Source organism: Aristolochia californica, unplaced genomic scaffold, assembly GCF_029961685.1.
Source record: "Aristolochia californica isolate CCGP_79_NKW_82.1479 unplaced genomic scaffold, dmAriCali1.0.hap1 SCAF_2, whole genome shotgun sequence".
Taxonomy (NCBI): Eukaryota; Viridiplantae; Streptophyta; class Magnoliopsida; order Piperales; family Aristolochiaceae; genus Aristolochia; species Aristolochia californica.
The window spans coordinates 36823978-36850310 of record NW_027181881.1 but is presented as its reverse complement, the minus strand read 5'-3'; the positions used below and the strand labels follow the sequence as shown (position 1 = coordinate 36850310).

The 26333-nt window shown below is 36.6% G+C and overlaps 1 protein-coding gene and 1 non-coding gene across 3 annotated transcripts; both read right to left on the bottom strand.

The window, feature by feature from the left end:
* Positions 1–1734: 1734 nt before the first annotated feature.
* LOC137955397 (PH, RCC1 and FYVE domains-containing protein 1-like) lies at positions 1735–13568 on the bottom strand. 2 transcript variants are annotated; one of them, XM_068802322.1, is made up of 10 exons: positions 13263–13568; positions 13123–13181; positions 10414–10500; positions 9813–9902; positions 8428–8508; positions 8082–8276; positions 5822–7960; positions 3354–3500; positions 2713–3098; positions 1735–2256 (listed from the first exon to the last, which is right to left on the bottom strand). In XM_068802322.1, exons 1-10 carry the CDS (start codon positions 13267–13269, stop codon positions 2106–2108), a joined length of 3342 nt encoding a protein of 1113 aa, XP_068658423.1. In that variant the 5' UTR covers positions 13270–13568; the 3' UTR covers positions 1735–2105. The 2 variants fall into 2 exon arrangements, with proteins under 2 accessions (XP_068658423.1, XP_068658422.1); XM_068802321.1 differs by having other exon boundaries at positions 13123–13568.
* Positions 13569–15455: 1887 nt separating this feature from the next.
* Positions 15456–15528, bottom strand: TRNAV-UAC (transfer RNA valine (anticodon UAC)). The gene has a single exon. It is a non-coding gene; the product is annotated as a tRNA-Val (tRNA).
* Positions 15529–26333: the final 10805 nt, after the last annotated feature.

The window sequence follows — 26333 nt, the reverse complement described above, 5'->3', positions numbered from 1 at the left end:
GAAACCTCACTCATCGTTGCCTAACTTTTTTGGATGCGAAAATTTCGAATTTCAAGTATGGAGTAAAAATCCTGGGCGTTGTATATAAAGAAACCTCCTCGCGTGCAAAGCGTGCACCTGCACCTTCTAGGGATGCTCCGACAGAAAAAAAATCAGACGCTTTACTGTTTCCTTGAAGCGTTAGGAGTCACGTCAGCGTCGTCAGACACGCTCGTTGGGATTTCCAAAAAAATTCAAAAATCACGCGCGATTTCCGAAATCAAGATTCCAAGCCGAATTTTTTTTCAGCGTTATCTCGCGCGACGTTCCGGTTCCGTCGTCCTCCCGCGACGACCTCACGGCGGCCGTGTCTCCCGTAGTCTCCGGCGGCCCGTCTCCGTTAGCGGCGTCGTTGAGGTTTTTCCGTCGTCGTCGCCGAGCCTCAGAGATCCCGCACAACATCCACGTTTCAGTCATCCCGCGCGACGGTCCCTCTCCCCGGTTCCGTCGTCGTCCCCGGCAGCAGCGCCGTAGATATTCGCCGAGCCTCAGAAAAAAACCCTTCCTTTTTTTTCGGTTTCCTCGGTGTGCGATTTCTCATAAATCGCAGATCTCGGGTTTTGTCTTCGGCGACCGGAAAACTTCTCTGCGTCGTCGCCGACCGGAAAAATTTCTCACTGTTTCTGTTTCTGGATTTCCAGAATCAGAAAAAAAAAAATTCCGTCCAAAAATCCTCCTCTCCTGAAGTCTGATACCACTTGATGCATACGGTCGTTCGATATATCCACGGGAGCCACTGGGATAAATCTGCACTAATTATAATAAGAGTTACATAATTTTAAAATAATATTAAAACTTATAGATATTTATATCGAGACAAATACCCTATACAATATTAACCCCAACTTTATGTTAGAGCCGCACTAGTTGGGTTGGGAAAATTAGAAAGAGGCAGCAATTTCGATGAAGCACTGCACAGTGAGTGTCTTCTTAAAAGTAGCTTTGGTGGAATGCCTCCTTTTGAAATCAATTCAGAAGCCTGCTCATGGCTTGTCCTGAGTGTATGCATAATTTGTGAATGGAAGAGGAATTTCGTTGAAGGTGAGGTTCTCACGGTCGGCCGGATATCTGTGTGGGGCACAAGCAGCTAAGCAAAGTGGAATGTGATTGCGAGTGATGGGAATTATGCCTTTTGTTGGGATTCCAGCTTTGAATTTGTGCGGTAATGAATGAACCATCATCCCTCAACCTTTTTCTTTTCTGTTCGACTTTTTCGGCTTTGTGCTTTGGCTGAAGAAAGTTGGATGACGAGCTCACAAGGTAAAATATCTTTCTACAATTATGCTCCTAGGTGGAAGTGATCCACTTTTTTGTCTGTGCTGTTTTGGGCAAATCAAATATTTCTGTACGTTGTTGGCAGGATCCAACGGTAAGCGTGCTTCAGCTCTGGCTTCTGCTCCTGTAAATCAAGTTTGGTTAAGAACAGAGTTAGAAATAAACCAACACCCTTGCTGGAGTAACCTTTTTAATATTCATTTGAATATTAAACATAATAAAGAGTTAACTTCGGATCAGCTTCTCACCTTCCAAAACTAAGAAAAATACCTGTCAATCAGAAGGCAAATATATCTTGATTTGGTTTCATTTTCTCGGCATGAAAAACTCGTAAAGGAAGTTCTCAGGGTGCTTGCATGGAAAAGATTAGCTGGTGTGTGATAGGTAGGGTGATGCCATTATCAGAATAAAGTCCAATCGTTGAATCTGGCTAAATGATCTCACTCTATTCTCTGGAAATTCCAACCTCAATCTTATCAGAAGAAACGCCCGATGATACATTTGCTTATGAAGATACAATTGCTTATGAATTTACAAGGCAGCTACTCTAATAAAAGCCAGCTACCTACTAAGAATTTACATTCCTTTCCCTCAACCCACTCTGCTTTCCGCACGGAATACACACAAACCAAAGAAAGGGCTGAAAAATGAAGTCAAACAAAGTCACTCTTTTCCTCATTTATACCGCTTTCCCTCTTCTTCCAAAAGGGTTAACCACAAATCTCCGAATCAAATCAATATCACATTACCTGCCATTACATGGCCTTCCGCATCATTATCTAGTTTCTGATTTATGAGTTGCATCCATTCAGGTGAGTTACATTCTCGCTACCACCCCCATCTGATGATTTGTCGACCATGCGTACATTGTACTGCTCATAGACCCTAGCCCGATTCTCAGCCCACCACTGTTCAGCCTGTTTTTCACTGAATCTCTTACGACTGCATGACAAAATTTTAGCAAAGATAAGTCTCCCACAGAATAGCACCATTAAAATTGTCTCTTCAAAGTCTGAATCCTTCCTAGGATTACAGGAAGAGAAGGATAATCAAAATGTAAAGACACGAAAAATGCATGTAAAGAAAAATCTAAAAATTGTAATGAAGATAAAATTGCATAATACTACCCTTGGCATTTTAAATTTCTTTTTGAACTTCCTTTGACTGATTTCTGTTCATAGAACAAGCGACAAGCAACAAAATAGGACAAGATTCTACTACATGTGAGTGACCTTCGATATTACTACACGTGAAACTGAGATCTGAGGTTATCCAGAGTTATGTTTTGTTAAATACCCAGCAAAGACAACCACAGCCTACCTAATACTAGTAGGAGAAAATGCACTGCAGACTCCATTAAAAAAAAGAAAAAAATTGCACTGCAGATACTGAGCTTACCTGAAGCGAACCCGCTTGAGATCTTTAACACCACCAGGTAAAGATGTGAGTGTAATGTACACACCGGGCTCATCTTGTTCAACCCACTCAGCTTCATGATTTGTTTCCGCCTCCGGTGTCCTGGTCCCGTTCCTAGCCACTACTTCAGATTGCAGTAACTTGTTATGACTTGAGTTGCAACTGCTCATAGAGGTAGGTCCATTACAAACAAGTATGCTGTTGGAACCATTTGAATCTGGCACAACTGAGCTCAGCGGACTACTGAGGCGATCAACTTGTGCAGCTGAAACATCAGTGGAAGTGGGACTAGAACTAACAGACACTAGGGAAGATGGCCTGCTGCTTCTCGCAGCCCCCAACGGCAACCTCTCAGCCATGTCTTTCAACTGCCAGAGATCAGTGCAAAATCATAAACAAAGTGCATAAAAATCCATGGGGCAGCAGAAATATGAAACCTAAAAGATCCTTTTTGTGTTTCTTTTCATATGTGACTTTCAGCAATTTACTTTAGATTGTTATCAAGAAGACAGATTGAAGTCAGTTTAGTGAATCGAAATACATGGATTTTCCGTGTCCAAACACCTTAACTTCGTAGCCATATGAGGACCAATTAGAGAATAGCAACACACCAGAAAACTTACTTGAGCAGTGAGTGACTTAATCACTTCCTTTGCAGCTTTGCATTTTGCAGTCTCTTCACCAGCAATTGTGATTGCCTCCTTCAACTGTTTGGTTGTTCTTTCCAACTCAACTTCCTGAAGTTGGGCTTTCCGAGTGAGGTTCTCCACCTAAATTATATGCACAGAGTTAACACCTTACAAGATAAGAATTTGATTTCTTTAATCTCTCTGAATGGCAAAACTATCTATTTGAAATGGAAAGAAAATACAAAAAGGAAAGGCTTCTAGAGACGATACAAATATGTGTCCTTTCATACTCTTTCCTCAAATAAATAAGTTTGCTTATATAGAAAAGCAACAATTTGTGCTCTCAATCATATAGGATTTTGTTAGGATTGAGCCTGGTTTCACCCCAAAATGACGAGCCACTTAAGCGACCTATTATTCAATATTATAACCTAATAATACTTTTTTAATTATTATTCATGAAGGACTATTCTCATTTAACAAACCTCCTTACATCTAGGCTTACACATAACAAGCCTAAAACGCACAAACTCAAAACTGAGCACAAACTAGGTTTAGGCCCATGAAAACATTCCGCTCTGATACCGTTGTTAAAATTGAACTCAATTCCTATCCCAAAATGACTAACTACTTAGGAGGTCTATTGCTTAACATTATAACCAAATAACACTTCTAAATTATTTACCAATGTGGGACTTTCCCACTCAACGGATTTCTATAAACAAAAAAAATCAATTTTCTCAAGATATTTAAACTAGAACATATAATACCACACAAGCAACTTGACCAATCCAAGGGTAGGGAAATGCTATTAATTTCAAATGGATATATTAAGTTTTGAAAAATGAAAAAGATATCGGATCAATTGATACGCTATAAAGAAGGAAGAAAAAGTGGGTTTTATCAAGGGGCCCTCACTGATGAAGAAACCTCCCACATGTCTAAAAGGAATTTTATGAAGTCAGAACATAAAAGATGAAGAAAATCCATGTAGTGCTGGAGATGTCAATGTGCCAATATGGGAGAGAAAGGGAATGTTTTTATATGTGCATATGTGTTTAAAAGGAGTATGAACCATATTTCAAAAAAAAAAAAAAAAAAAGGAGTATGAACCTAAATCTATTTAATTTTGGTGAACCCAATTAGTTATCTCACACATTCATAATTGATGTCCACTTTTTATGTCTTATTTTTAACATGTTTAATGATTAAATTTATATAATAATTTTTTTAAATAATGAAATTAATAGCATTCTTGAAAATAGTGTGACTTCTCTAAGGAAATAAAAAGTAGGGTGCACCCAAGAATGACATGACCATATGTTGACAACCATAATTGCTGTTAAGCTTTCCTTACAGGCATATGTATTAAATGTTAAAGATAGTTAAAAAGTACAAACAATAATGCAATTTCTATCAATGAATGATTAACAAAAATGATGATGTAGTCTTGCATGTGTAGATCAATCCTAAACCTTCTTTTTATTTTTAGAATGATGAACCCCATACCCTGGTGAGACTAGAACCAAAGAAAACAATCCACCCCCCCCCCCCTGTGTACCATTGATGTAAAAGCCCAATCCACCATTCCACAAGTCAATGGATCAAGGGAGATCATCAACTTTTACAGAAAGCTACTACTTTTGGTGAGACTTTACTTACGATTTCTAATCATTGAGTATAATATCTACTCAATATATACGATGTTAAGTTGGGTCCAAAGCCCATCTCAAAATGATTAGCCAACTTAGGAAACCTTTTTATTAGCTAATAAATTCAAGATCTTGGATAATTTAGGAGTAGGCAGTTTTAGGTGTAGGCCCTCTTTTTAGTAGCTCTACAAGTGGATAACTCTACAAGTAGATAGTTTAGTTGTAGGCATACATATGAGTACCCGCTTTGATACCATGTTAAGTTGGGTCCAAAGTCATTCCAAAATGACTAGCCAACTTAGGAAACCTTTTTACCAACTAATAAACTCAAGATCTTTGTACTCACTAATCTATGTGAGACTATTCCTTAACATACAAGATGTTAGGAAAAACAGAGACTTATCTTTTAGCAAACAATGAAGCGTGCGGCATACACAAAATACGCCTTTTGTGCTTGATCCATACACGTTCCTTCAATAGATTTCATTTTACCAATTATGCTTGACTGCACATTAGCATTCACAAATACAGTAACAAATAGGCCTTTAAAAAATTGTGCACCAAAAAACTGTTTGCGATGTGCAAAAGAGACAAGCTAAAGCAAAATAAATGAATTAGACAGTCCATGCACAAACCAGAGAAAATCTAAAACCTAGTACTTTTTGAACTCCAAACCAACCAATTTTCTTTCATGGCTTATTGTCATACTGACCATGCCCACAAATGTAAAATTCCATGCACAGTGCACAAAAGATTTTTCAGTTTGCCAGATATCAAAGATAGACGGTAAGGCAAAAGATTAACAACTACCTGTGCTCTTAACTGGAGAACCTCTTGGCTCAGGTTATCATTTGTCTTTTTAGTGTCATCTATAATGATTTTTGGAGATGTCAACCCACCCAAAGTTGGTGTCGGGGTTGTAGATCGTGGAGGACTAGCTCTCCTTGAAATGGGTGATGTTGCTCGAGAAACAATTCTAGAACCTGGAACAGAAGCCGAGAAAAACTTCTTTGATGATCCAAACACTGGATTGAATGATCTTGAAATGTTAAGACCACCCCACTGTGAATTTCCATTTGGGAGCGGAGAGACACGACTGCTATTAGACTCAAATTTTTTATTTCTCTTGGAGTATCTGCTGTCCACCTGCTTGAAAGACTCCATTGAAGTTAATCTTGAAAGTTGAACATGGGATCTTGAATCAAACTTGTCATCCTTCTCCGCCAGCTCACTCACACCATGGTTCATATTGCCCCGTCTATTCCCTGTAAACTGAGATGCTGAATCAGTCTCCATGGTTTTCCTTAGTTTATTGAAGCAAATATCACAAACCCTATAAGGTTTATTTGGGTTTGGTGCCATGGAAGCCTTGAGAGACTTTTTGCTGCTGCATGAATGACAGAAGACAAGACCACAGTTATAGCAGTTATGACGTTTTCTTTTGAAATTAAATGGCAGGCGGCAGCCTGAGCACATTGATTGGTCCATGCCCGAAACAGATTTATGAAGGCAGATGACAGTAGTAAAATTGGTTCCACAAGCAATACTTTTCACTTGTTTGTCTTTTAAAGCTTCAACCAGTGTTGGTACATTCCTATCATCAATATCACCATGGCCCAATCTACCGTTTGCTCCCTTGCCCCATGTGTAGACTTCAGTTCTTGAAGTTAATACTGCAACATGATAAGCACCACAAGCTATCTCTTCGACAAAATTCTTCTGGAGTTTGCCTTCAACACGGTTTGGGATCTTGCCATCTGCCTGGGGGTTTCCCAACTGACCATAAACAGCACTTCCCATTGTATAGACATGGCCAGAGGTAGTGAGTGCAACTGTTAGGCTGTGGCCACAAGCTACTTGGCAAAAATTTGGCTCCACCAAGGCAGCTACACAAGTAGGCACTAGTCTTGGCTCTTTATCACCATGCCCAAGTCTTCCTTTATCTCCATCTCCCCAAGTGAATAATTTCCCTGAAGAACAATTGCTTGAACTCGAGGTGCCCACCATAATTTCCACAACTGCAGCAGTGTGCCAAACACCACAAGCTGCTCTCACAGTGCGCAGTCCCTTGAGAGACTCTACTTCCCTAGGTAACGCTATGCTCCTTCGATCCCCGTGACCCAAGACACCAAAAGTCCCATCTCCAAATGTAAACAACTGGCCTGAAGAAGTAACAATAGCTGTGTGCCATGGCCCACAAGAGATAGCTGACACATGAATACCCTCCAAGGGACCATTAACCCTTTTTGGAACCCAGTGGCTCACTTCATTTCCATGGCCAAGGAGACCAAAATTGTATGTACCATCACCCCATGTGTATAAATCTCCTGATAGTGTTACAGCACAAGTGTGGTACTCTCCGCATGCTACTAGTTCAATATTCATATTAGCCAAAGCATCAATAAGCTTAGGGTGTGACACATCACAATCTACTCCATGGCCTAGCCTGCCTCCAGCTTCCTCCCCCCAAGAAAAGATTTCTCCTTGCTTAGTAACTAAAGCAGCATGTTTTCCACCACAAGCAATATTATGAACATCAAGTACTACAGCAGATTCTAATGCTTTAGGTAAAAGTGAGTCCATTTTAACCCCAGTAGAACTGCCAACTCTGTGTGACCCACCACCTAGAACTCCATCCCCTGTACACTCTCCCCAAATAAAAACATCCCCTAAAGCATCACTGTCATCTTGACCAGAACCTTGGCTTGATGAGCTCACAGCACTAGAAAGGCTTACCCTAAAAGCATCCATTGAAATGCCCTTCATATGGCCATTGATACTGTCTGAGCCACCTGATGATAAAGAATGCACAGACCCACCTGCAGAATCTGATGGAAAGAAACCCTTTGGGGGTACAGCATATAGTATCACATCAGAGAAGGCTTTGTCCAAAATGTTCTTAGGAGGGCTTTCATAAGGACTATGACCACGAACCGAGTCTCCTCCATCCTGAACAAGAAACAAGTTGTTTTAACTCGTAATACTTACAAGAATAGTCAATTCAAGTTTTTTTAAGAAAAAAGAATAGTCAATAAATTGTAAGAAGATAGTAAAAGAAAATTTGATGTACCCTGTGCAAACTATCGACACTACCAAAAGGAGAACTCAAAGGTGAACTTCTTCGGGTGTACGTTCTAGGACTATTTGCATCAGATGAAACTCCATCACTCCTTGACTCAGTTCTCCACTTACGTTGATGCCCTCGTGAAATTAATGCTTTTAAACCAACAAACCAGACTTCAGCTTCATCTTTATCCTTGCATATCTGGCAAGAATAAAATACAATCATATCATACAAGACCACAAAGTTGAATGAACCAATAAATCTTTCAAATGAGCTGAACGAACCATCTCCTAAGAGCCTATTAAACCACCATAATTAGATAAACAAACTGAATAAGAGAAGAAATCCTCACCAGATCCAGTGATCGATCATTATATATTAAAGAAAATGATTGATATTCCTTCTCAGGTCGTGGATACCTCTGGAAAATAGCCTAAATGGAACAGTACATAATCTGTCAATTTCATTTGTCTAGTCTCTGAAATGTATCTGAAAGACTGAAAAACTTTCAACTGAAAATCCTCTTGTCAAAAGAAAGGTAAGCTTTTAAAAGGCTTACACTGAAGTTTACTTTGTTTTAATTTTTCTTTTTAAAGAAAGAGTCTTCCAGTCACACCATGTTGTGAGGAACACCCTTTCCCACTCTTCCACTTTCACCCTTGTCTTCAATCTAATAAGCTTTCTTTTTTAATATGATCAGATACACCATTCTAGATAATAATAATAAGAAAAAATGGATAAAAAGGCAAATTGGTAAGCCTCACCATGACTTAGGTTTCAAGAAGTTACTGAGAATAATCCCACATAACTGAGATTTTAAGTAGTTAGTGAGAACACTACCACGTAAGAGAATGTCAGAAAGAAAAAAAAAACTGATGTTATTAACTGAGAAATGCCCTCCTCACTTCAAGTGGTCATTTTGGGATGGACTTGAACCCAACTCTATCATGGTATCATAGGACATTTGTTTTGTTGGGCCTAGTTTGTATTCTGCTTAGTTTTTACCCCTTTTGTGTTATCCACATCTCAGGTCCATTGTTTGTTTGTGTAGATGTAGACATGAGAAAAAGTGTTAGTAGGAATAATCCATAAAAGTAAATGTCATGAAAATTTCAGTGGTTATCAATTGAAAAAAGGACTATTAACTTTGGCTAGTCATTTGGCCTTGGACCCAACTTTAAAGTTAGTAATTTAAATGGCCTTTTTCATAACTTTAGCTTCCAAAAGGAAATGATTCTAAAGTAAGGCTGGCTCTATTAAAATAGAGGATTATTTCATATGCTAAAAAGGTTTTGCTGAGGAAGCGGATAAGCTATCCTGATAACAGAGTAAACCGAAACTAGTTGGTTGCAGAAGTACTAAACAAGTTCATATTCAGTGAACATTTTAAATTTAAAAAGTGAAACTAGGTCATATAAAAAAAATCTTACTAAAAGAAATATATCGGTCATGTAGGACTATTCATCATGGTAGAGTAAGATTGGATTTTCATCTTATGTTACATACTTAATAGTTTACGGTTTTTTTTTTTTTTTTCTTGATAACAATGAGAAACTAGATCACACCACCATTAAAAGTTTTCACCACCAGAAAATTTTTTTTCAAGAGATTCAAAGCATCTGAGTTTGTGACATCATATCGTGCTTTTCTTTTATCAGCTTCAGATGGAACACATTAATTTTGGTGGCATTGTATGAAAGAACAGGACAGTAAAAGGGTCTTAGAATAGGCACTCACAGTACGCTGTCCAGGTAATATTCTGGAGACATGGCTAAGCTTCAGATGTTTTTCTTCTTTGCCAGAGAACCATATCAACACAGACTCATCCTGAAAAGTAACCGCACCAACTTAGATAAAAGATATACCCAACGACAGACTTACTAGAGCATTTAAGTTTTACAAGTATATACAATATAAAACCACTTGGAAGAAGGAGATAAAACAGAGGGGGAAAAATAAAGCATCCATCTCCGATTATCTACAAATACCCATGAGAAGCAGGAGCAGCTTAGCTGATATCCTGGTACACTCTCTTAGTAATCTTACACATTAACATATCACAACTCATGCAAGATGTTGAAAATTTTACTCGTGCAAGAAGTCGAGCAAAATGCAAAGTATGCTAACATCTATATCCAAATAATACAACTATTGATTGCAGACATTTCCGCAGATAGATCAATAAAACTAAAACTACACTAACTGTTCTAGCACTTAATTAAGTGGCTACATAGAAAAAAATGAAATGCCACTCCGAAGTCATAACCATTGAACTCAGTTACACAGAAGAGAAGACTAAAATAAGAACATAAAAGCAGATGAGAAAACTTGAACTTACATTTGCAAGCCTAAATGGGCAAAACTTGGGCTTCCCTCGGCGCCCATACTTGAGCAAATATGCCCCTTTTTTAAGAGCAGTAATGGCCTGTCACAAAGATGAAGCCAAGAGCCTAAATTAAATAAAATCAGTTAACAAAATTAGGATAAGAACATGAAAGCAACTGAGATTTATAGAGAAAGAAAGTAAAAAGCATACTGTACCATACCCTGAATACCTAACAAATTCATTGTAGGTTTCAGAACCAATGCTCATGACCAGAAAGCTAGCAGAAAATTGAGTGCCGAAACAAGAGAGAACATTTATGACATCAACAGATTTTTTTCTTTTTTCAAAAGATTATTTTAAGAGAAAATAGATCTGGAAATTTAAAAAAGCAACTTAAGAATTAAAGGGCAACTTAACATAGTAGAACTGAAGCACTAAGAAGCAAACCCTACATATGGGACTATGTAGAGCACTGGAATTAGACAAAAATAGATGGGTGTATTTCTCGTTTTTAATTCATCACTAGGTGGTTTCTAAAGAAGCAGACAACTAAAATCAATTGCAAAAAATATGGCATCAAGGAAAACATTCAAGGAAAAGTACTCCAAGAAGCTAATGGAAATCCAAAAACACAGCATTTGACAATTTTTAAAGATGTCAAGTCATCACTCGAGCAATAAAATCATTTAATTACTTGCTCGTACTCACCCTTAAGCCTGTACTACCAAGGTCCTTTCTCTTCTTAATAATATTTTCCACCTTCTCCAATATTTCATATATAACAGAATGTTTAAGCTAAAAAGCAACTTGTTCTTCAAATCCATGTGTTACTACTTACTACCAAAGATTAGCTTCTGAATATGCAATACTTTCTTAGGTAAAGGTAATAGTACTATTCAAAGGACTAAAAAGAAACAAAATAAACTAAAGTGAAAAATTCAGCAATAATGGGAGAGTGAAAGAGGTTGCTACAAAATCTCTTAAAAGTTTCAGGAAGTCTTCCACATAATTCACTGTTCTTTTTCTTTTATGCTTTACATGTTTGGCATTAGGATGTATCACAACTTTAGTTCTACATTAGCCTTTTACTTAATGAAGGAATAGGCTGGTCTCAGGGATTCTCCTTGCCCCCAAACAAGAGCAACAAGAAGTCATTCCTTCTGAAAGGCCTAAGGCTTCAGCACCTAGAGTCTTTGGGCAAATCATGAGACAAAACAGAATGAATACTTATTTAAAGAAAAAAAAAACAAATGAGTACTTATAAGCACCAAGGCACACTCTAACCCTTCTAAGATCCAAAAGTGCACACAAATGAGGATATCAAATATATTAGCATCAACAGCTAATTAATTATAAAAACAATGTCACCGACAGAAGAAAGAAGTTGACAGGTCTAAAAAGATCTTCACACGGTCATGTGGGGAGGCCATATCCTATACTACGTGACCCATCAGTTACCTCCTATAACTGGACCCTGTTGAATAACTCCATTCACTAAATGCTACTTAGATTTCTCCAACCTTACACCAAGAAAACAAACTTCCATACAATCATACATCAAATTTTAACATGCTAGTTTAACTATATTTCTGAAAACATAGTCAATAAACTCCAAAAAGGTTTCTGGATCATTATTCTCACTTTCAGTTATCCCATTCATTATGGCCAACACATGGCCACTGATCCAAGGCTCAAACTGGATTGATCTCTGTCGTCATAGCTTTATCCAAACTTATTGGGATTAATTACATGAGTCTCTCCTCCCATGTAATGCAAGAGATTTAATTTGGTATTATCATGGCTTCTTTATTCGCAAAATTTCAACCTATGTGAATCAACATCAAAGGTGATGGAAGACAGATGCTAAGATAGACTACCAAATAAATACCATAAGCAATCCTAGAACTTTATCAATGCACTCGAAAATATTATATTAATGATTACCAAATTAAAACAGAATAAACTCTGAAACTAATATTACTTGCATGCAGTACTACCCAAAAAAGGACTTACATTTGATACTATATCCAGAAATCCTAGTACTAAAATATGTGGAGATTAGTAAACGATATTTTCCTAATATGGTGCTTGAAATTCATTTGACTATTTAGTGCTGAACTAAACCAAGTTTGCTAATCAGCTTATGACATAAAAAAGAGAGCAATCTAAGTCCTTATAAAATACAGCAAAAAACTTGAGCATTTTGCATAGGTTCCCGTGCACTCGTCAATCCTTTCTTATGGAGCTGTAAATCATGTACAGAAAATACTCATACCAAAGCTAAAATCTGAACTTGTTTACAATCTTAAAAGAACATATTATGATAACTCCAATCACTTGAAAATACTAACACCCAAATAGAATTAAATGACGGAAACGATGCCTAATTCAAGTAACAAGGAGCATTCAAGCTTTCTGTCTTAAGTATCATGTTGAACACTTGAACTGATTAAGAATCAGAACCACACCACGAATATTTACTCTCTGAATGTGGTTTCAACAGGGAGTACCTCATGACTAAACCCAGCACTACATAAATTGGCATCTATTTGTCTCTGCATATCAATTACCAGTTACGTATAAAAATAGGAAATACAGATGAGTAAAGATAGCCTTCATCAAACTGAAGTACAATTGCAACCACAATTACGTAGTTGAAGTCAGTCTTTTACTGAAAAAAAAAAAAAAAAACTCGAGATATTCATTAGAAGCCACATTTACCTGTTCGATGTCCCTTTCCACAGGTCCCGTCCTTGTAAGATCTGTGGACATTTTCTCCGCTTTCGACATCAAAACACGAATTTTGAGAAGGAATATAGGTTTCCCAAAGCTTCATCCATTCTCAAAATAGAAACCTATACCTTTCATTCATCCCAAAGTTTGGACTTGAAACTCATAAAAGTAGCGGGAACAGCTGACAAAAATCGACACCGATGGCAGGATCCGTCGAAATCTCAGACGGATTGCACTTGGGCAGTGAATAATGTACAAATTTCCAGTCCAACAGAGAGGCGGAATCGGAGTAGATAATAAGAAGCACCTCAGAAAGTGAACTTCTTTCAAGGATATCGGGCTGCTGAGGTCAAGATTTCCGTGCGGTAGTGTGTGGAGTCCAACAGAGAGGTAAAGACGATCAGTTGCAGAGATCTCCTGATAGAGAGCCCTTTAACCGGTCGATCCGCGGAAAAACAAAAACTATACGAGGAAAAATTAAAAGTTCAGTAAAGGCAGGTAGTTTTAAAATGCCTCGAATGTTGCTCGTATTCTCGGAAACACCACCAGTGCACTACCCCTCTGCTCAGCGCTAGCGACACCGCCGGAGTGCCATTGTTACTCGCGGAATTAGGCTCCCGAAAGGTAGTGCTGGCGTGAGGGAACCTAGCCAAATTCAAGTCTTCGTATATTCAAACTTGGTTTGAACTTAGAATTCGAATTCAGCCTCTGAGCTAAAATTAGAATCGAGTTCGAACTTAAAATTGAATGATTGAAGTCTTTGAAGTTAAAAGTATATAAGAGAAGCTGAAGAGGGAATTGACAAGAACAATTAGAATAAAATATATTTTTATAAAAAAAATATGTAAAATTTTTTAAACCAAACTAAAGTAAAAACTGAATTGAGGCAAACTTTTTTCAAGTCAAGGTTGAACGATTTACTAGCCGGGTTGAGTTGGTGCCAACCCCTACCAAGAGGGAGTGATTTGCCCATGTGGGCTTGTTACAATGTTTCTCACCAAACTAGTGCGTGAGTTGTCGTTTTGGCCAAGTATTTATGTGATACTTATGCTTCAATATATGGTGCGATGCTGTAATTTTGTTAGTTATTTATGAAAGATATTCCCGAAAGGAGTCCAAACATTTCTACGTCAGATTCTGGAAATAGTCGGTGGATTTAAGAACGAAGGTGTCAACTGTCAAATATATAATTTGGCGGCTGGGAGCACTTATATATGTATTTAAAATGTAGAAAGACTGAGTACCTCAAAAATTAGGTTTCCACTCCAGAGCAACAAGAAAGGGCAACAGAGATCGGCGACCGACTAGTAAACAATAATGGCGGGCAACAGAAGACAAAACCAGATAGGCCAATGCACACAGGCGAAAATCTTTTTGTTAACAGACAATTATCGTCCAATTGGATTTGGATCCACCGAGCTGGACTGACAAACGGATTGATCCGAGTAAAGCTGATGCGCACAAGAGGAGCAGGTGGATCCCATCCCACATTCCCATTTCCCATTTCCCACTCGCGACTTGCGAGAGATGAGGCAGCTCGTTGAGCAGTAGAGTGGCCGAATCGCGATTAACTAAAGAAAGAAGAGTATTATGCTGTGACGATCAAGAAAAAGTCGATGGAAATCGAAGCGGAGGGGATCAGGGATCAAGCATCAGGCCGGAAAATGGATCTCGCAGAACCCTAGCTTCTTCTGCAAATATTCAATTCAATCCGTATATTAATGAAGAATTAGTTGTTGCTAGTAACCGGAAGTGTCCGGTCGTCTTCCTCGGGCTCATCAATTTTATTTAAAGGAGCAAGACGGGCGACCGACACGTGTGGCCGGCCGGCTGCGTCGCATTGTTGGAGAAGAGAAGGTGAGAGTTGACGACGGCGTGGGTGTTGGACTAATTAACAGCGACGGGAGTGGCTTCGCAGGGACGGCGACTGATCGGCTTTTCCGGTGGGACCGAGGGGCTTGGCCACGTGAGATTCCGCTTCTTTTTGCTGCGGAGAGGTCCCAGTGGGAGCATCAAAGTCTCCGGGGTGCTTCTCTTGTCGAGGGAGTCACCGACTGAGTGGAGGACCATGAGTTTTAAACTGTACAGAGAATTGAAACGGGATGGAAGGACAAGACAATTTCTGTTTAAGATTCTCCTACGCCATTATATCTGAGTTGAAGGAGAAGCGGAGCATCAGAAAACCCTTCGCCCACACGTCGAAATGGAGAATAATGGCGTTGCCTTCCAAAAGCGAAATAACGAGGCGGTTTTATCTGGAGCAGAAACTAAACACAGGAAGTGAACGGCGGACAAATAAGTGGAAAAAGTTACCAGGAAAATGATGCTGCCCAGGATCGAACTGGAGACCTTCAGTGTGTAAGACTGACGTGATAACCACTACACCACAGCACCATTTGATAACTCATTCAAATTTCAGCATATTTCATCGTTTAATAATTATATTCTGACATTCTCGAAGGAAGTTGTCGCTTGTAATATAGTTTAACTTGTCATATCCTATGAAAATATTTAAAAGACCATTTTAAAATTTTTACATATAAAAAAGCTTTCTTTAAAAAATTTACATGTAAAATACCCTTCTTTAAAAAAATTACATGTAAAAGACCCTTCGTTAAAAAATTTACATGTAAACGACCCTTCTTTAAATTTTTTGCATGTAAAAAAGACCTATTGATTGAATGTTATTTCACCAAAACTTATTACATGACTAACGTATTGTTATGAACCCCTTCTTATATAGAATCTACCAAATATCGTTTACTAAAAATTTCAAGTACATAAAATGACTCTATAAAAAATAAACAAATTAATTATAAAATGTGTATATGTAGAAGAGTTATTGACCAAAATTTATCATATGATCCTACTAGTGACCAAAAATATAAACTATTTCTTTATATATTTTTTGAATGTTTTTATTTTTACTAATAAGTATATATTATCGTATGCACGAGGAGTAAATTAAATATAAAAAACATTTGAATAGAGGTAAAAAGACAGATTTTTTTGTTAGATACTACAAGTGGAGTTAAAATTTGAAAATTTTGATTTTGTTTATACAATAGTGGCATTTATAGTTTTTTTCTTTAATATTTTGACGAGGTCAACTAAGGCATTTTATTACTTAGGAAATTATGTTAAAATAATTCAGTTATATAATTAATTAATGAAATACTCTTTTTTTATTTAGTGGGTTTTATATTAATAAAAAGATTTCTCAACAAGCTTTCTGCATTATAAAAAAATTACAGAAGAGAAATATCTTGTTCATTGATTTTACACAACATACACAAACACAATTTTTTCTTGTAGAAGAAAAATATATTCTTCATTGATTTTACACAACATACAAAAGCGTAGTTTTTCCTTAAACAAAATTTTTCATTTTTTTTGGTACAATGAGAAGACCAAAACATTCATTTACTTTTAAAAGAAGTTTTTGGTATAAATAAGTCAATTTAAGAGTTCGACTGGGACATATTACCTAGACTGAGACTACTCGTCCACCAAGAACATAAGCAAATAAACAACTTTTTAAACAAATAATAATCATCTTTTGCTTCTCAAATTTATGTGAAATGTTTTATTTTTATTTTTAATTCTTTTTTAGAGAGACCACTTCAATGTAAGTTATAAATTTCTTTTCAAGATAAAAAGTGGATACATTGAAACAATTAAATATAAGTATTTAAATTATCTAGAATTATTATAATGTTTTATGTAATTCTTTAAATTTTCAATTTTACAAAATTTAGCATTCTTTTCAAAAATACCATGCAAGTTTATTGAATCCTAATGAAAATAAGTATTTAATGTTGGCTTAGGTTGACTTTAAACCAAGAATTGGGATTTCACATATTTTTATGATAACAAACATTAGCTCCTTGAACCAATATTGCATATCAAGCATTTAAGATGGAGGGAATGCTATTAGCCTTCAAGTGACACATAAAGTTGGTTTACAGATAGGGCTGAACATACGTCAGTTCGGGTTGGGTTTCTCAAAACCCATACCTAAAAGAACCAAAAATGTCAAACCTGACTCCGACCCAATCACTATCCCCGCATCCCCGACCATGTAAACTCAACCCATCCTGCCCCGTCCACGTAAACCCAACCCATCCTTGATCTGTCCCTACCCCATTTTATCTCTCCATCACATCCCCGTAGGTTGGGTTTGGTACTCCGTCCTTGACCCAAAACTCAATGGGTTTTTTGTGACATTCGATCTTCGACCCTCGGGGTGAAACTTGAAATCCAAACCTCAGGCTTTTGGGTATGGTTGGGTTCCTCATGAAACCCGACCTGATGTCAACCCCTATTTATAGAGGAAGAGGCTGCTCATGAAAATATGAACCACAAGCTCAAAAAGGATCAAGTCATGTTGAAGAAGAGCTTACAAGACAAATCGATCAAGATTTGAAGGCTATAGTCTAGTGAGTCATGAATTATATCTTAAGAACTTTAGTTTGTAAGAGAATAATTTCATATCCATCTTCCATAACTTTGGTAAAGTTGAATTGGAGCATAAAACATCAAAGTTTAAAAAGAAAGTCATGCATAGTATCATCATACAAAATGTTCAGAATATATTTAGAATACTTCTAAATCATAGCATACGTTTTCACCAATGTTTAGTTTGTTTTTGAAATAAACAACTCACTTTTGAAAGCATAATTTGTTGGTCTCAAGATTCCTACTTGATATTGTTTTGATGATAGCAAGCATTTCCGATTTAGATTGTGGACTTTAAACAACCAGAAAGCATCAACAACACCAATTGTCCTGGTAATCCCCTCTAAAGAAAATGTTGTGAGAAGACAATGATCGAACAAAAGAGACTATTCAAATAAAACACACTAATAGAAAAGGTCACAAAAGAATGAAAGTTAAAAAAAAAAAGAATGTTAGAGCAAAATGCAACAACAAAAGTTTTGGTGAAAAGAGAATGTTCGCACGAGAAGTTCTAATGAAAAAAAGATTATTTGCACAAAGGTAAATGTTCGAACAAGGTACACCTATAGATAGATCCCTAAAAAACAATGTGTGAACAAAGCAAAATTATTAGGACAAAGATCACCAATAGAAGCTCCATTGGAAGAATGAATGTTTGACCAAACCAAGTGTCCAAACAAAGCGCATAGGCATTAATTATAGGATGAAATGAAAATGTTCAAACTCAAAGAATTGAAGTCACCGGATAACGAGGAAATGTTCCAACGAAGTAGTATACTCAAATATGGCTCTTCCACAAAAGGCTTGATGCATAATGAAGTGTTCAAACATTTGTGGGTTTTTGAACAAAAAGTTCACTAATAGAAGCCTTGGCTATAGATAAGTTGTTTGAGTTGATACAAATGTTTGAAAAATGCTCAAGAGCAAAAACCTATGCCATAAAAGGAATGTGCGAACAAAGCTTATGTTTGAACAAGATCCCAAGAAGAAAATATTTTAGCGTGATTTTTAGTCCCATTTTCCAAAAAAGACAAAGTGCATCTTTTTAATCTCAATAGTTCAATTTTTGGATTGTTGAGAGCTCATATTTTTGAAAAAAAAGAATGAAGAGACTCTTTGGACAAGGTATTAATTGTTAAACCAATGGTAAAATCATGTTGGTCTCTATATTTTGATACTAACAAAATGGGTAGTTTTAGATGTACTACTAACGGTGTTATCAATGTATTTTAGACACTAACTTCCCAACACAAATATTATGATGTCTATGGTAAAAGCTTAAGATAAAAAATGACCAATTAAGTTGCCAAGTCAAAACCTGAGTAAAAACACATTGAAGATTGTTGTTATAGAGAAGAACTTACACAAAGAAGAAGATAGAAGACTTGAAGACCTAGAGTCAAAGTCAAATAGAAAATCTCAAGAACTCTAGTTATGTAAGTAGATAGCTAACCAAATGTTATGCTTAAGCATAAGTATTTTATGGAGCATTATGGCATTCATATTTTCAAAACCATACTCAAAATCATAATATAAATATTATAGAAAAGTTTTTGAATTATAGCATAAGTTTTCACCAATATAAACTTTACTTAAAACTCAAAATCTCATGCTTTTGTATTATACCAATCTTGGAATTCAAGAAAAAGTATTAGGGAAAGATTTTTTTTTCAAAAATATGTTTTGATTATGCTGAAGTAGTATGAGTCGGATCTATTGTAATTAAGTGAGTCAGTGACATTAGTTATAATTATGATTTTCATGTTTTTTTTCTTTTACTTCTGTACTAGGGTTTCTACCCTAAAACTATAAATATTTTTTGAAGATGGGCTCAAGCCTACATGACCAAGGAAAATCCATCCATCCAAGGAGAAGGCCCATGTTATGATCCCTAGCCATGGATCTAGTAACTCGGCGAGTTGAATATGAATCCAACACTGTTTGAGGGGTTCTTATCACGTTTTTGTGAAAAGAACTATCTTATACTTCTCCTTTCACGTTAAGATTGAAAATGATTTTGCTTTTCTCAATTATAGATGCAACCAACAAGTTAAAGGACTGTTTAAGCACTTAGATATGAAACCCCTCTTTTATGATTCAAGACAAGAGGGTTTTACTTGCTGTAATGCTCAAGACAACCCCTTGCCCTTTACTGAATTCATTCCCCTTGAAAAGGAGTTTCCTTTTCTTAATTATGAACGAACCCAGCTAGTCAAGGAAGCTCCTTGAGGCCCCAATGTGGAATCCCCTTTCTTATGGCTCACGTCAAGGTAGGGTTTCCAATTTCATGCAGCACTGGTTCCTTACGTAAAAGAGAAACATAAATCTAATCTCAATGCTTGGAATAAGATTAGCAAATACCTCTGGACGTCAACACCCAACCAGCAATAAGAACCCGTCCTCCTTCCTGGGTAGACTCACGTCAAGACCTCTCCTTTTCTGGAATTTTCGTGAAAGAGATGATCTTCTCTTGCAGCTAAGAAGAGAAAGGTAATTCCTTTTCCTTTTCCTTCCAAGATCTCCTGAAAGACTCCCCAATGGATGCAACAAACCCCCAAGAGAGTTCAAGCCAAGAACCCTAGAATAGGGAGCCTAGAAAGAACCTAAATTACCCTAGTTTATGCTAATTTCGAACTTGCTTTATTTATCTATCCTTACCCCTTAAATAGGGTAATTAACATCAACATAGGTTAGGGTTATTAAAACCCAATTCTACCCCTACCTTTAAGTCTTATTACAAATCAATAAAATTCGAAATTAAAAGCAACATAAATAATAAAAGTAAAGTAGTTGACTCAGTCTTATTGAGTCCATAACATCTGCCCCCCGTTGGAGATCGAGCTTGTCCTCAAGCTCAAAAGCTGGGTAGACCTGGTGGAAGTTGTTGAGCCGCTCCCATTTTGCGTAGTTGTGGCCGATTGCTGCCCAGTAATGGCATGCAGGGAGATGTCCGGTGGTTCTTCCTCAATCATATCCTCTGTCACCTCGATATCCTCATCTTCAACCTTATCGATCAAAAACAATCTTTTGCACTGATTCCCAACCCGATATGGTTCATCACAGTTGTAACATAGATTCTTAGCCCGTCGTTCCGCCATCTCAGCACTTGCCAATTTTTTATATAAGGAGTTGTAGGATGACTAGATCTCGGATCCCCTGTCAAAGTAATACCTGGGTTGTTTCTCGGAGGAATGCGCTCCCCTGACCATGGAGGTCGTCTGTGCCGTGCCTGTTGTCACAGTTCTAAAGCACGAGCTATATTCATAGCGCTGGATAAGTCAACAGGTGCATAGAGCTCCACCTCAAGCTTTGAGGCCTCCGCCAGTCCTGCTGTAAATAGCGCAACTTGCTGATCCACTTGTACCATACTGCTGGCTCGTGCTAATTTTTCCTGGAACAATTTTTGATATTGCTCCACGGCCCCAGTTTGGCGTAGTAAAACCAAATCTCCCAAAGGTTACTGTAAGCAGGAGGACCAAAACGGAGAGAACACAATCGCTTAAATTCATCCCAATCTACCACCTCGCTATCAACCTCAACTAGCTGGTACCAAAGTTGCGCTTCCCCTAGTAAGTGGACAACAACTATGTTGACTCGGTCATAGGTTGGGACTCGCTGATGGCTAAATTTTTTTTTGCATCGATACAACCATATCAAAGGGTCTTCTGACTCATTATAAGTAGGGAATTCCATTTTAGTATACCTCGGAACAGTGCCTCCCCCCTGGTAGAAGTGTCCCCCCAGAATGAGGGGTCCTTGCTGTCCTGAGAAACTCGTGCGCCTCAGAAATTCATCTCCCCCTCTGTTATACGAATGGTCCCCTCCACTCTGATCTAGAATGAGGGGTACAGTGCCTCCCCCCTGGTTGAGGTGTCCCCCCAGAATGAAGGGTCCTTGCTGACCCGAGAAACTCGTATGTCTAGTAAACTCATCTCTCCCTCTGATCTGCGAATGGTCTCCCGGAATTGGGTTTTTGCCAGTGCTCAGATTAGTCTCCATGTTATACATCCTTCCTTTCAAGTTTCCAAACTGAGAGTGAACTTTTCTTCCAATGCAGCAAATTTCTTGCCAGTGGTTAGACCATTCTCCATGCTATCCATCCTTCCCTTCAAGGTCTCCATATCGATATCAATTTTTGAGAACCTCTCTAGGACAGTATCAAATTTTCTTTCAAGCAATTCAAAGTATTCATTGGCGCTTCTCTCTACCGGGTTACCCTGCTCTGATACCAAGTTGTTATGGTCCCTAGCCATGGATCTAGTAACTCGGCGAGTTGAATATGAATCCAGCACTGTTTGAGGGTTTCTTATCACGTTTTTGTGAAAAGAACTCTCTTATACTTCTCCTTTCACGTTAGGATTGAAAAGGATTTTGCTTTTCTCAATTATAGATGCAACCAGCAAGTTAAAGGACTGTTTAAGCACTCAGATATGAAATCCCTCTTTTATGATTCAAGACAAGAGGGTTTTACTTGCTGTAATGACTCAAGACAACCCCTTTCCATTTATTGATTTCATTCCCCTTGAAAAGGAGTTTCCTTTTCTTAATTATGAACGAACCCAGCTAGTCAAGGAAGCTCCTTGAGGCCCCAATGTGGAATCCCCTTTCTTATGGCTCACGTCAAGGTAGGGTTTCCAATTTCATGCAGCACTGGTTCCTTACGTAAAAGAGAAACATAAATCTAATCTCAATGCTTGGAATAAGATTAGCAAATACCTCTGGATGTCAACACCCAACCAGCAATAAGAACCCATCCTCCTTCCTGGGTAGACTCACGTCAAGACCTCTCCTTTTCTGGAATTTTTGTGAAAGAGATGATCTTCTCTTGCAGCTCAGAAGAGAAAGGTAATTCCTCTTCCTTTTCCTTCCAAGATCTCCTGAAAGACTCCCCAATGGATGCATGAAACCCCCAAGAGAGTTCATGCCAAGAACCCTAGAATAGGGAGCCTAGAAAGAACCTAAATTACCCTAGTTTATGCTAATTCCGAACTTGCTTTATTTCTCTATCCTTACCCCTTAAATAGGGTAATTAACATCAACATAGGTTAGGGTTATAAAACCCAATTCTACCCCTACTTGTAAGTCTTATTACAAATCAATAAAATTCGAAATTAAAAGCAACATAAATAATAAAAGTAAAGTAGATGACTCAGTCTTATTGAGTCCATAACAGCCCACACGTCCAAGAGAGGAGGCATCACGGTAAATAAGAAGACTTTTCATAAAGATGGCACAAGGATGGAATTAGTCAAGGAGGAACATTTCTACTTATGTCTTTTCTTATGTAAAGCTTGTAGACCTAAGGGCATTATGGACTTCATAACATCCTCTAAAAACTATAAATAGATGCCCTTGTCTTGGGTTAGAGCAGTCAAGCTCTCTCCCTTCTTGTAATTCGTCCAAGCTCTCTCTTAGCCTAAAGGTTCTATCTCTCCCTTTCTCTCTTTTCTTTTCTTATTTTTTCTTCTCCTCTCCCTCTCTTAATTTGCTAGAGGTTCTAATCACGAGATCCTAAATTCAACATGAAGAAGAAGAAAAAAGAAAAGAAAAAGAAACAAGAGGAGTTTCTCGTTTTTCCTTTAGTTATATTTCCAAATTCATGTATTTCATTGAATTTTTAACTCTCTTAACATATGTTTTTTATTGAAAATTATGTATAGTTTGAAGCATATTTTAGTCTACTTTCCAACTCAAAAAGAATAGTTGGATCAGATTTTTCTAGAAAGAAAAATCGACATATGAAGCAGGAAAAAAGTTTTGTGCAACAACAGAAAACTTCAACTTTCAAGTAGTTTTATGTCATCAAGAACGAGATCATATATGGATAATTATATATCAAAAGAAATATATGTAATTATATTTTCTTACCTATTCAACCAATTCTCAATTTGAGTTTTTATATGGAGATATCTATGCTAGAAGTAAGAGTACTCAATTTGGTCAGATTATAGAACTTGGAATCTGTCAAATTATTTATCTCAAGAGAAGTATATTTTATGAAGATAAATTATATTTTTATGAAAGGTATTTAATTATAGTTCCGGAAGGATAAAATTTCATGTCAATCTGATCTATATTTAAGAAGATATTCACATTTGAAGAATCAAAGGTCATGCTGGTATCCTATTACTCGCGAAGATCTGAATTTTTGCTTCATTTTTTGAGTTGTTGTTATTGATCAACAATATCAGGCAAGTATCTCATGATCTACCCTTGGAAAGTTTCTGTTTCTTAACTAACAATATATAGAAAGAATCTTTAGAAGATTATCTTATTTTTAGAAACTTTCGTTGATTTATTTGTCAAAGAGAAAGTGTTCCTATTCTGAATTATGAACCTGTTGGTATCTTATTTTTAGAAACTTTCTTTGATTTATTTTTCATGCTGGTATCCTGTTGCATACGGAGATCTGAATTTTTTTAGTTCTTGTTATTGATAAAAAATATCAGGAAAGTATCACATGATCTACCATTGGAAAATTTTTGTTTCTTAACTAACAATATTTGGAAAGAATCTTTAGAAGATTATCTTATTTTCAGAAACTTTCCTTGATTTATTTGTCAAAGATAAAAAGTGTTCCTATTTTGAATTATGAACCTTTTTGGCCAGCCACGAATTTTGTGAGATTTTGTTGGTGATTTAGAAAAATTACAAGAATCTAATTTGATATCCTTATGTATTAAAACGAGGAAAGATTGATTTTTTTTGGTAAGGGGGGGGGGTTAGTCCACAATGAACTTGAATTGAAGTGAAGAATTGAATTGAACTGAAATGAATTGATTCAACTTCAACTCATGTTTGGGTGTTAGTATAGACGAGTTCAAGTGGCTGGAAAACAGATTCCAGTGTTAGTGTCCCCAAATAAAAAGTATGATATAAAGAAAAGAATGCGTAACCTTTTATAATATACTTAAATAGCACATATACCTAAACATATAATTAGGCAAATTAAACATGGTTACTACACTTATAAGTGATTTAACATGTAGTATTAGAATATATTAATATCATAATTAATGAAAAACTATATTATATTACTTAAATGATTATAGTTTATTATAAATTAAAACAATATATAATTTTATATATTATTAATTAATATTTTATCTATAAGATAATATATATTTTACATATTATTAATTAATAATATATTCACACAAAATGTAAAACCATTTGTTTAATTAATTATATCGATTGGATAATTAAACCAATTAATGATTAAAATTTATTATAAATTAATATACTAATTACGTGTGAGTAGAATAAATTTTAAACACGTGAAAAAAATATAAAATAACAAAAACGAATATAATTAACGTAAATTATTTTTAACAACGAGTTCGTGCATTTAACATCATCAACTTACTAGTTTAGTACATACGAACGATAACATACATGTTCAAAAGAAATAAAGTACAACCACTGATAATCACCCCACATGCTAATCTCTATGGCATCTCAAAGTTGTGCACCTCTAGTGGATTCTAATGCACGACGGCTCCGCATGGTTGTTGATAGGTTGCCTTCATCCCCAAGATCATCGCTATCCTCATCCGAATTTTCACCTGCTAATCGGACCTCATCACCTCCTTGACCAACCTCATCATCCGAATCATCATCTTCCAATTCAAACATATCATTTTAATCCTCTTTACATATATAATTGTGTAATGTGCAACAACCTATTACAATTTTCATCTGGATCTTATAAGAAAATGGAGGACCGCCTTTCAACATTTGGAATCGAGCTTTTAAAGCACCAAAAGTTTGTTCAATAGTATTCCTCAAATATGAGTGCCTTCGGTTGAATAGCTCTTTATCATTTCTAGGAAGGTTATCTCCAAATTCTTGTAGATGATAATGAGTTCCTCGATATGGAGCCAAAAATCCTGGCATATTTGCATAACCAACATCGACTAGAATATATTTACCTACAGTACAAAATATTTTCCACATAAGATAATTGAGGATAAAATAGAATAAAATTACTACATAAAAATATATTATTTACCTTTAGGTACACATATTCTATTTCGGCGAGTCAATGCGTCTTTCAATACACGGAAATCAGCTACTGATCCCTGCCATCCAACAAGTACATAAGTGAATTGCATATCAAATATGCATGCTGCCATCACATTTTGTGAGTGATAGCTCTTTCTGTTCCAGAACGTTTGTTGTTCTTCAAGTGTGATGTTTGCTTTGATATGAGTTCCATCAATAGCCCCAATACAATCCTAATTATATCATTTCAATTAATACAAATTAACTTTAAATATTAATCTAAAATTTTTCATTAGATGTCAAGTGATGTCACCTTAAAATATGGATAAAACATTGGATTTTTTAAAATCTTCGAGTAAGTCCATTCTGAAGGTTGTTTGATGTAATCAAACCAAAGTTTGATAATAGCATTCAACACCTTATTGAAATACCTACTTATAGTCCAATTTGATCTATCAAATATCTCTGCTATGACACTATATGCTTGTTGTTGACCAAGAGTTAGAAGAAAATATGCAAGTTGTTCTTCCACTGAGATGGTCTTTGTGGGTGATAAAAATCCTTTACTATAAAGTATCTCTGCCATTTTTTTAAACACAATTTGATTCATCCTATAAACTTTTCGAAATTTAACAGGTGATTTCGCTAATGCCTTTTACAAATAAATCAGACCACCAATCCCACAAGGACGTAGTGCATGTCTATACCTATGGCTGAGATAGTATCTTCCCATCATG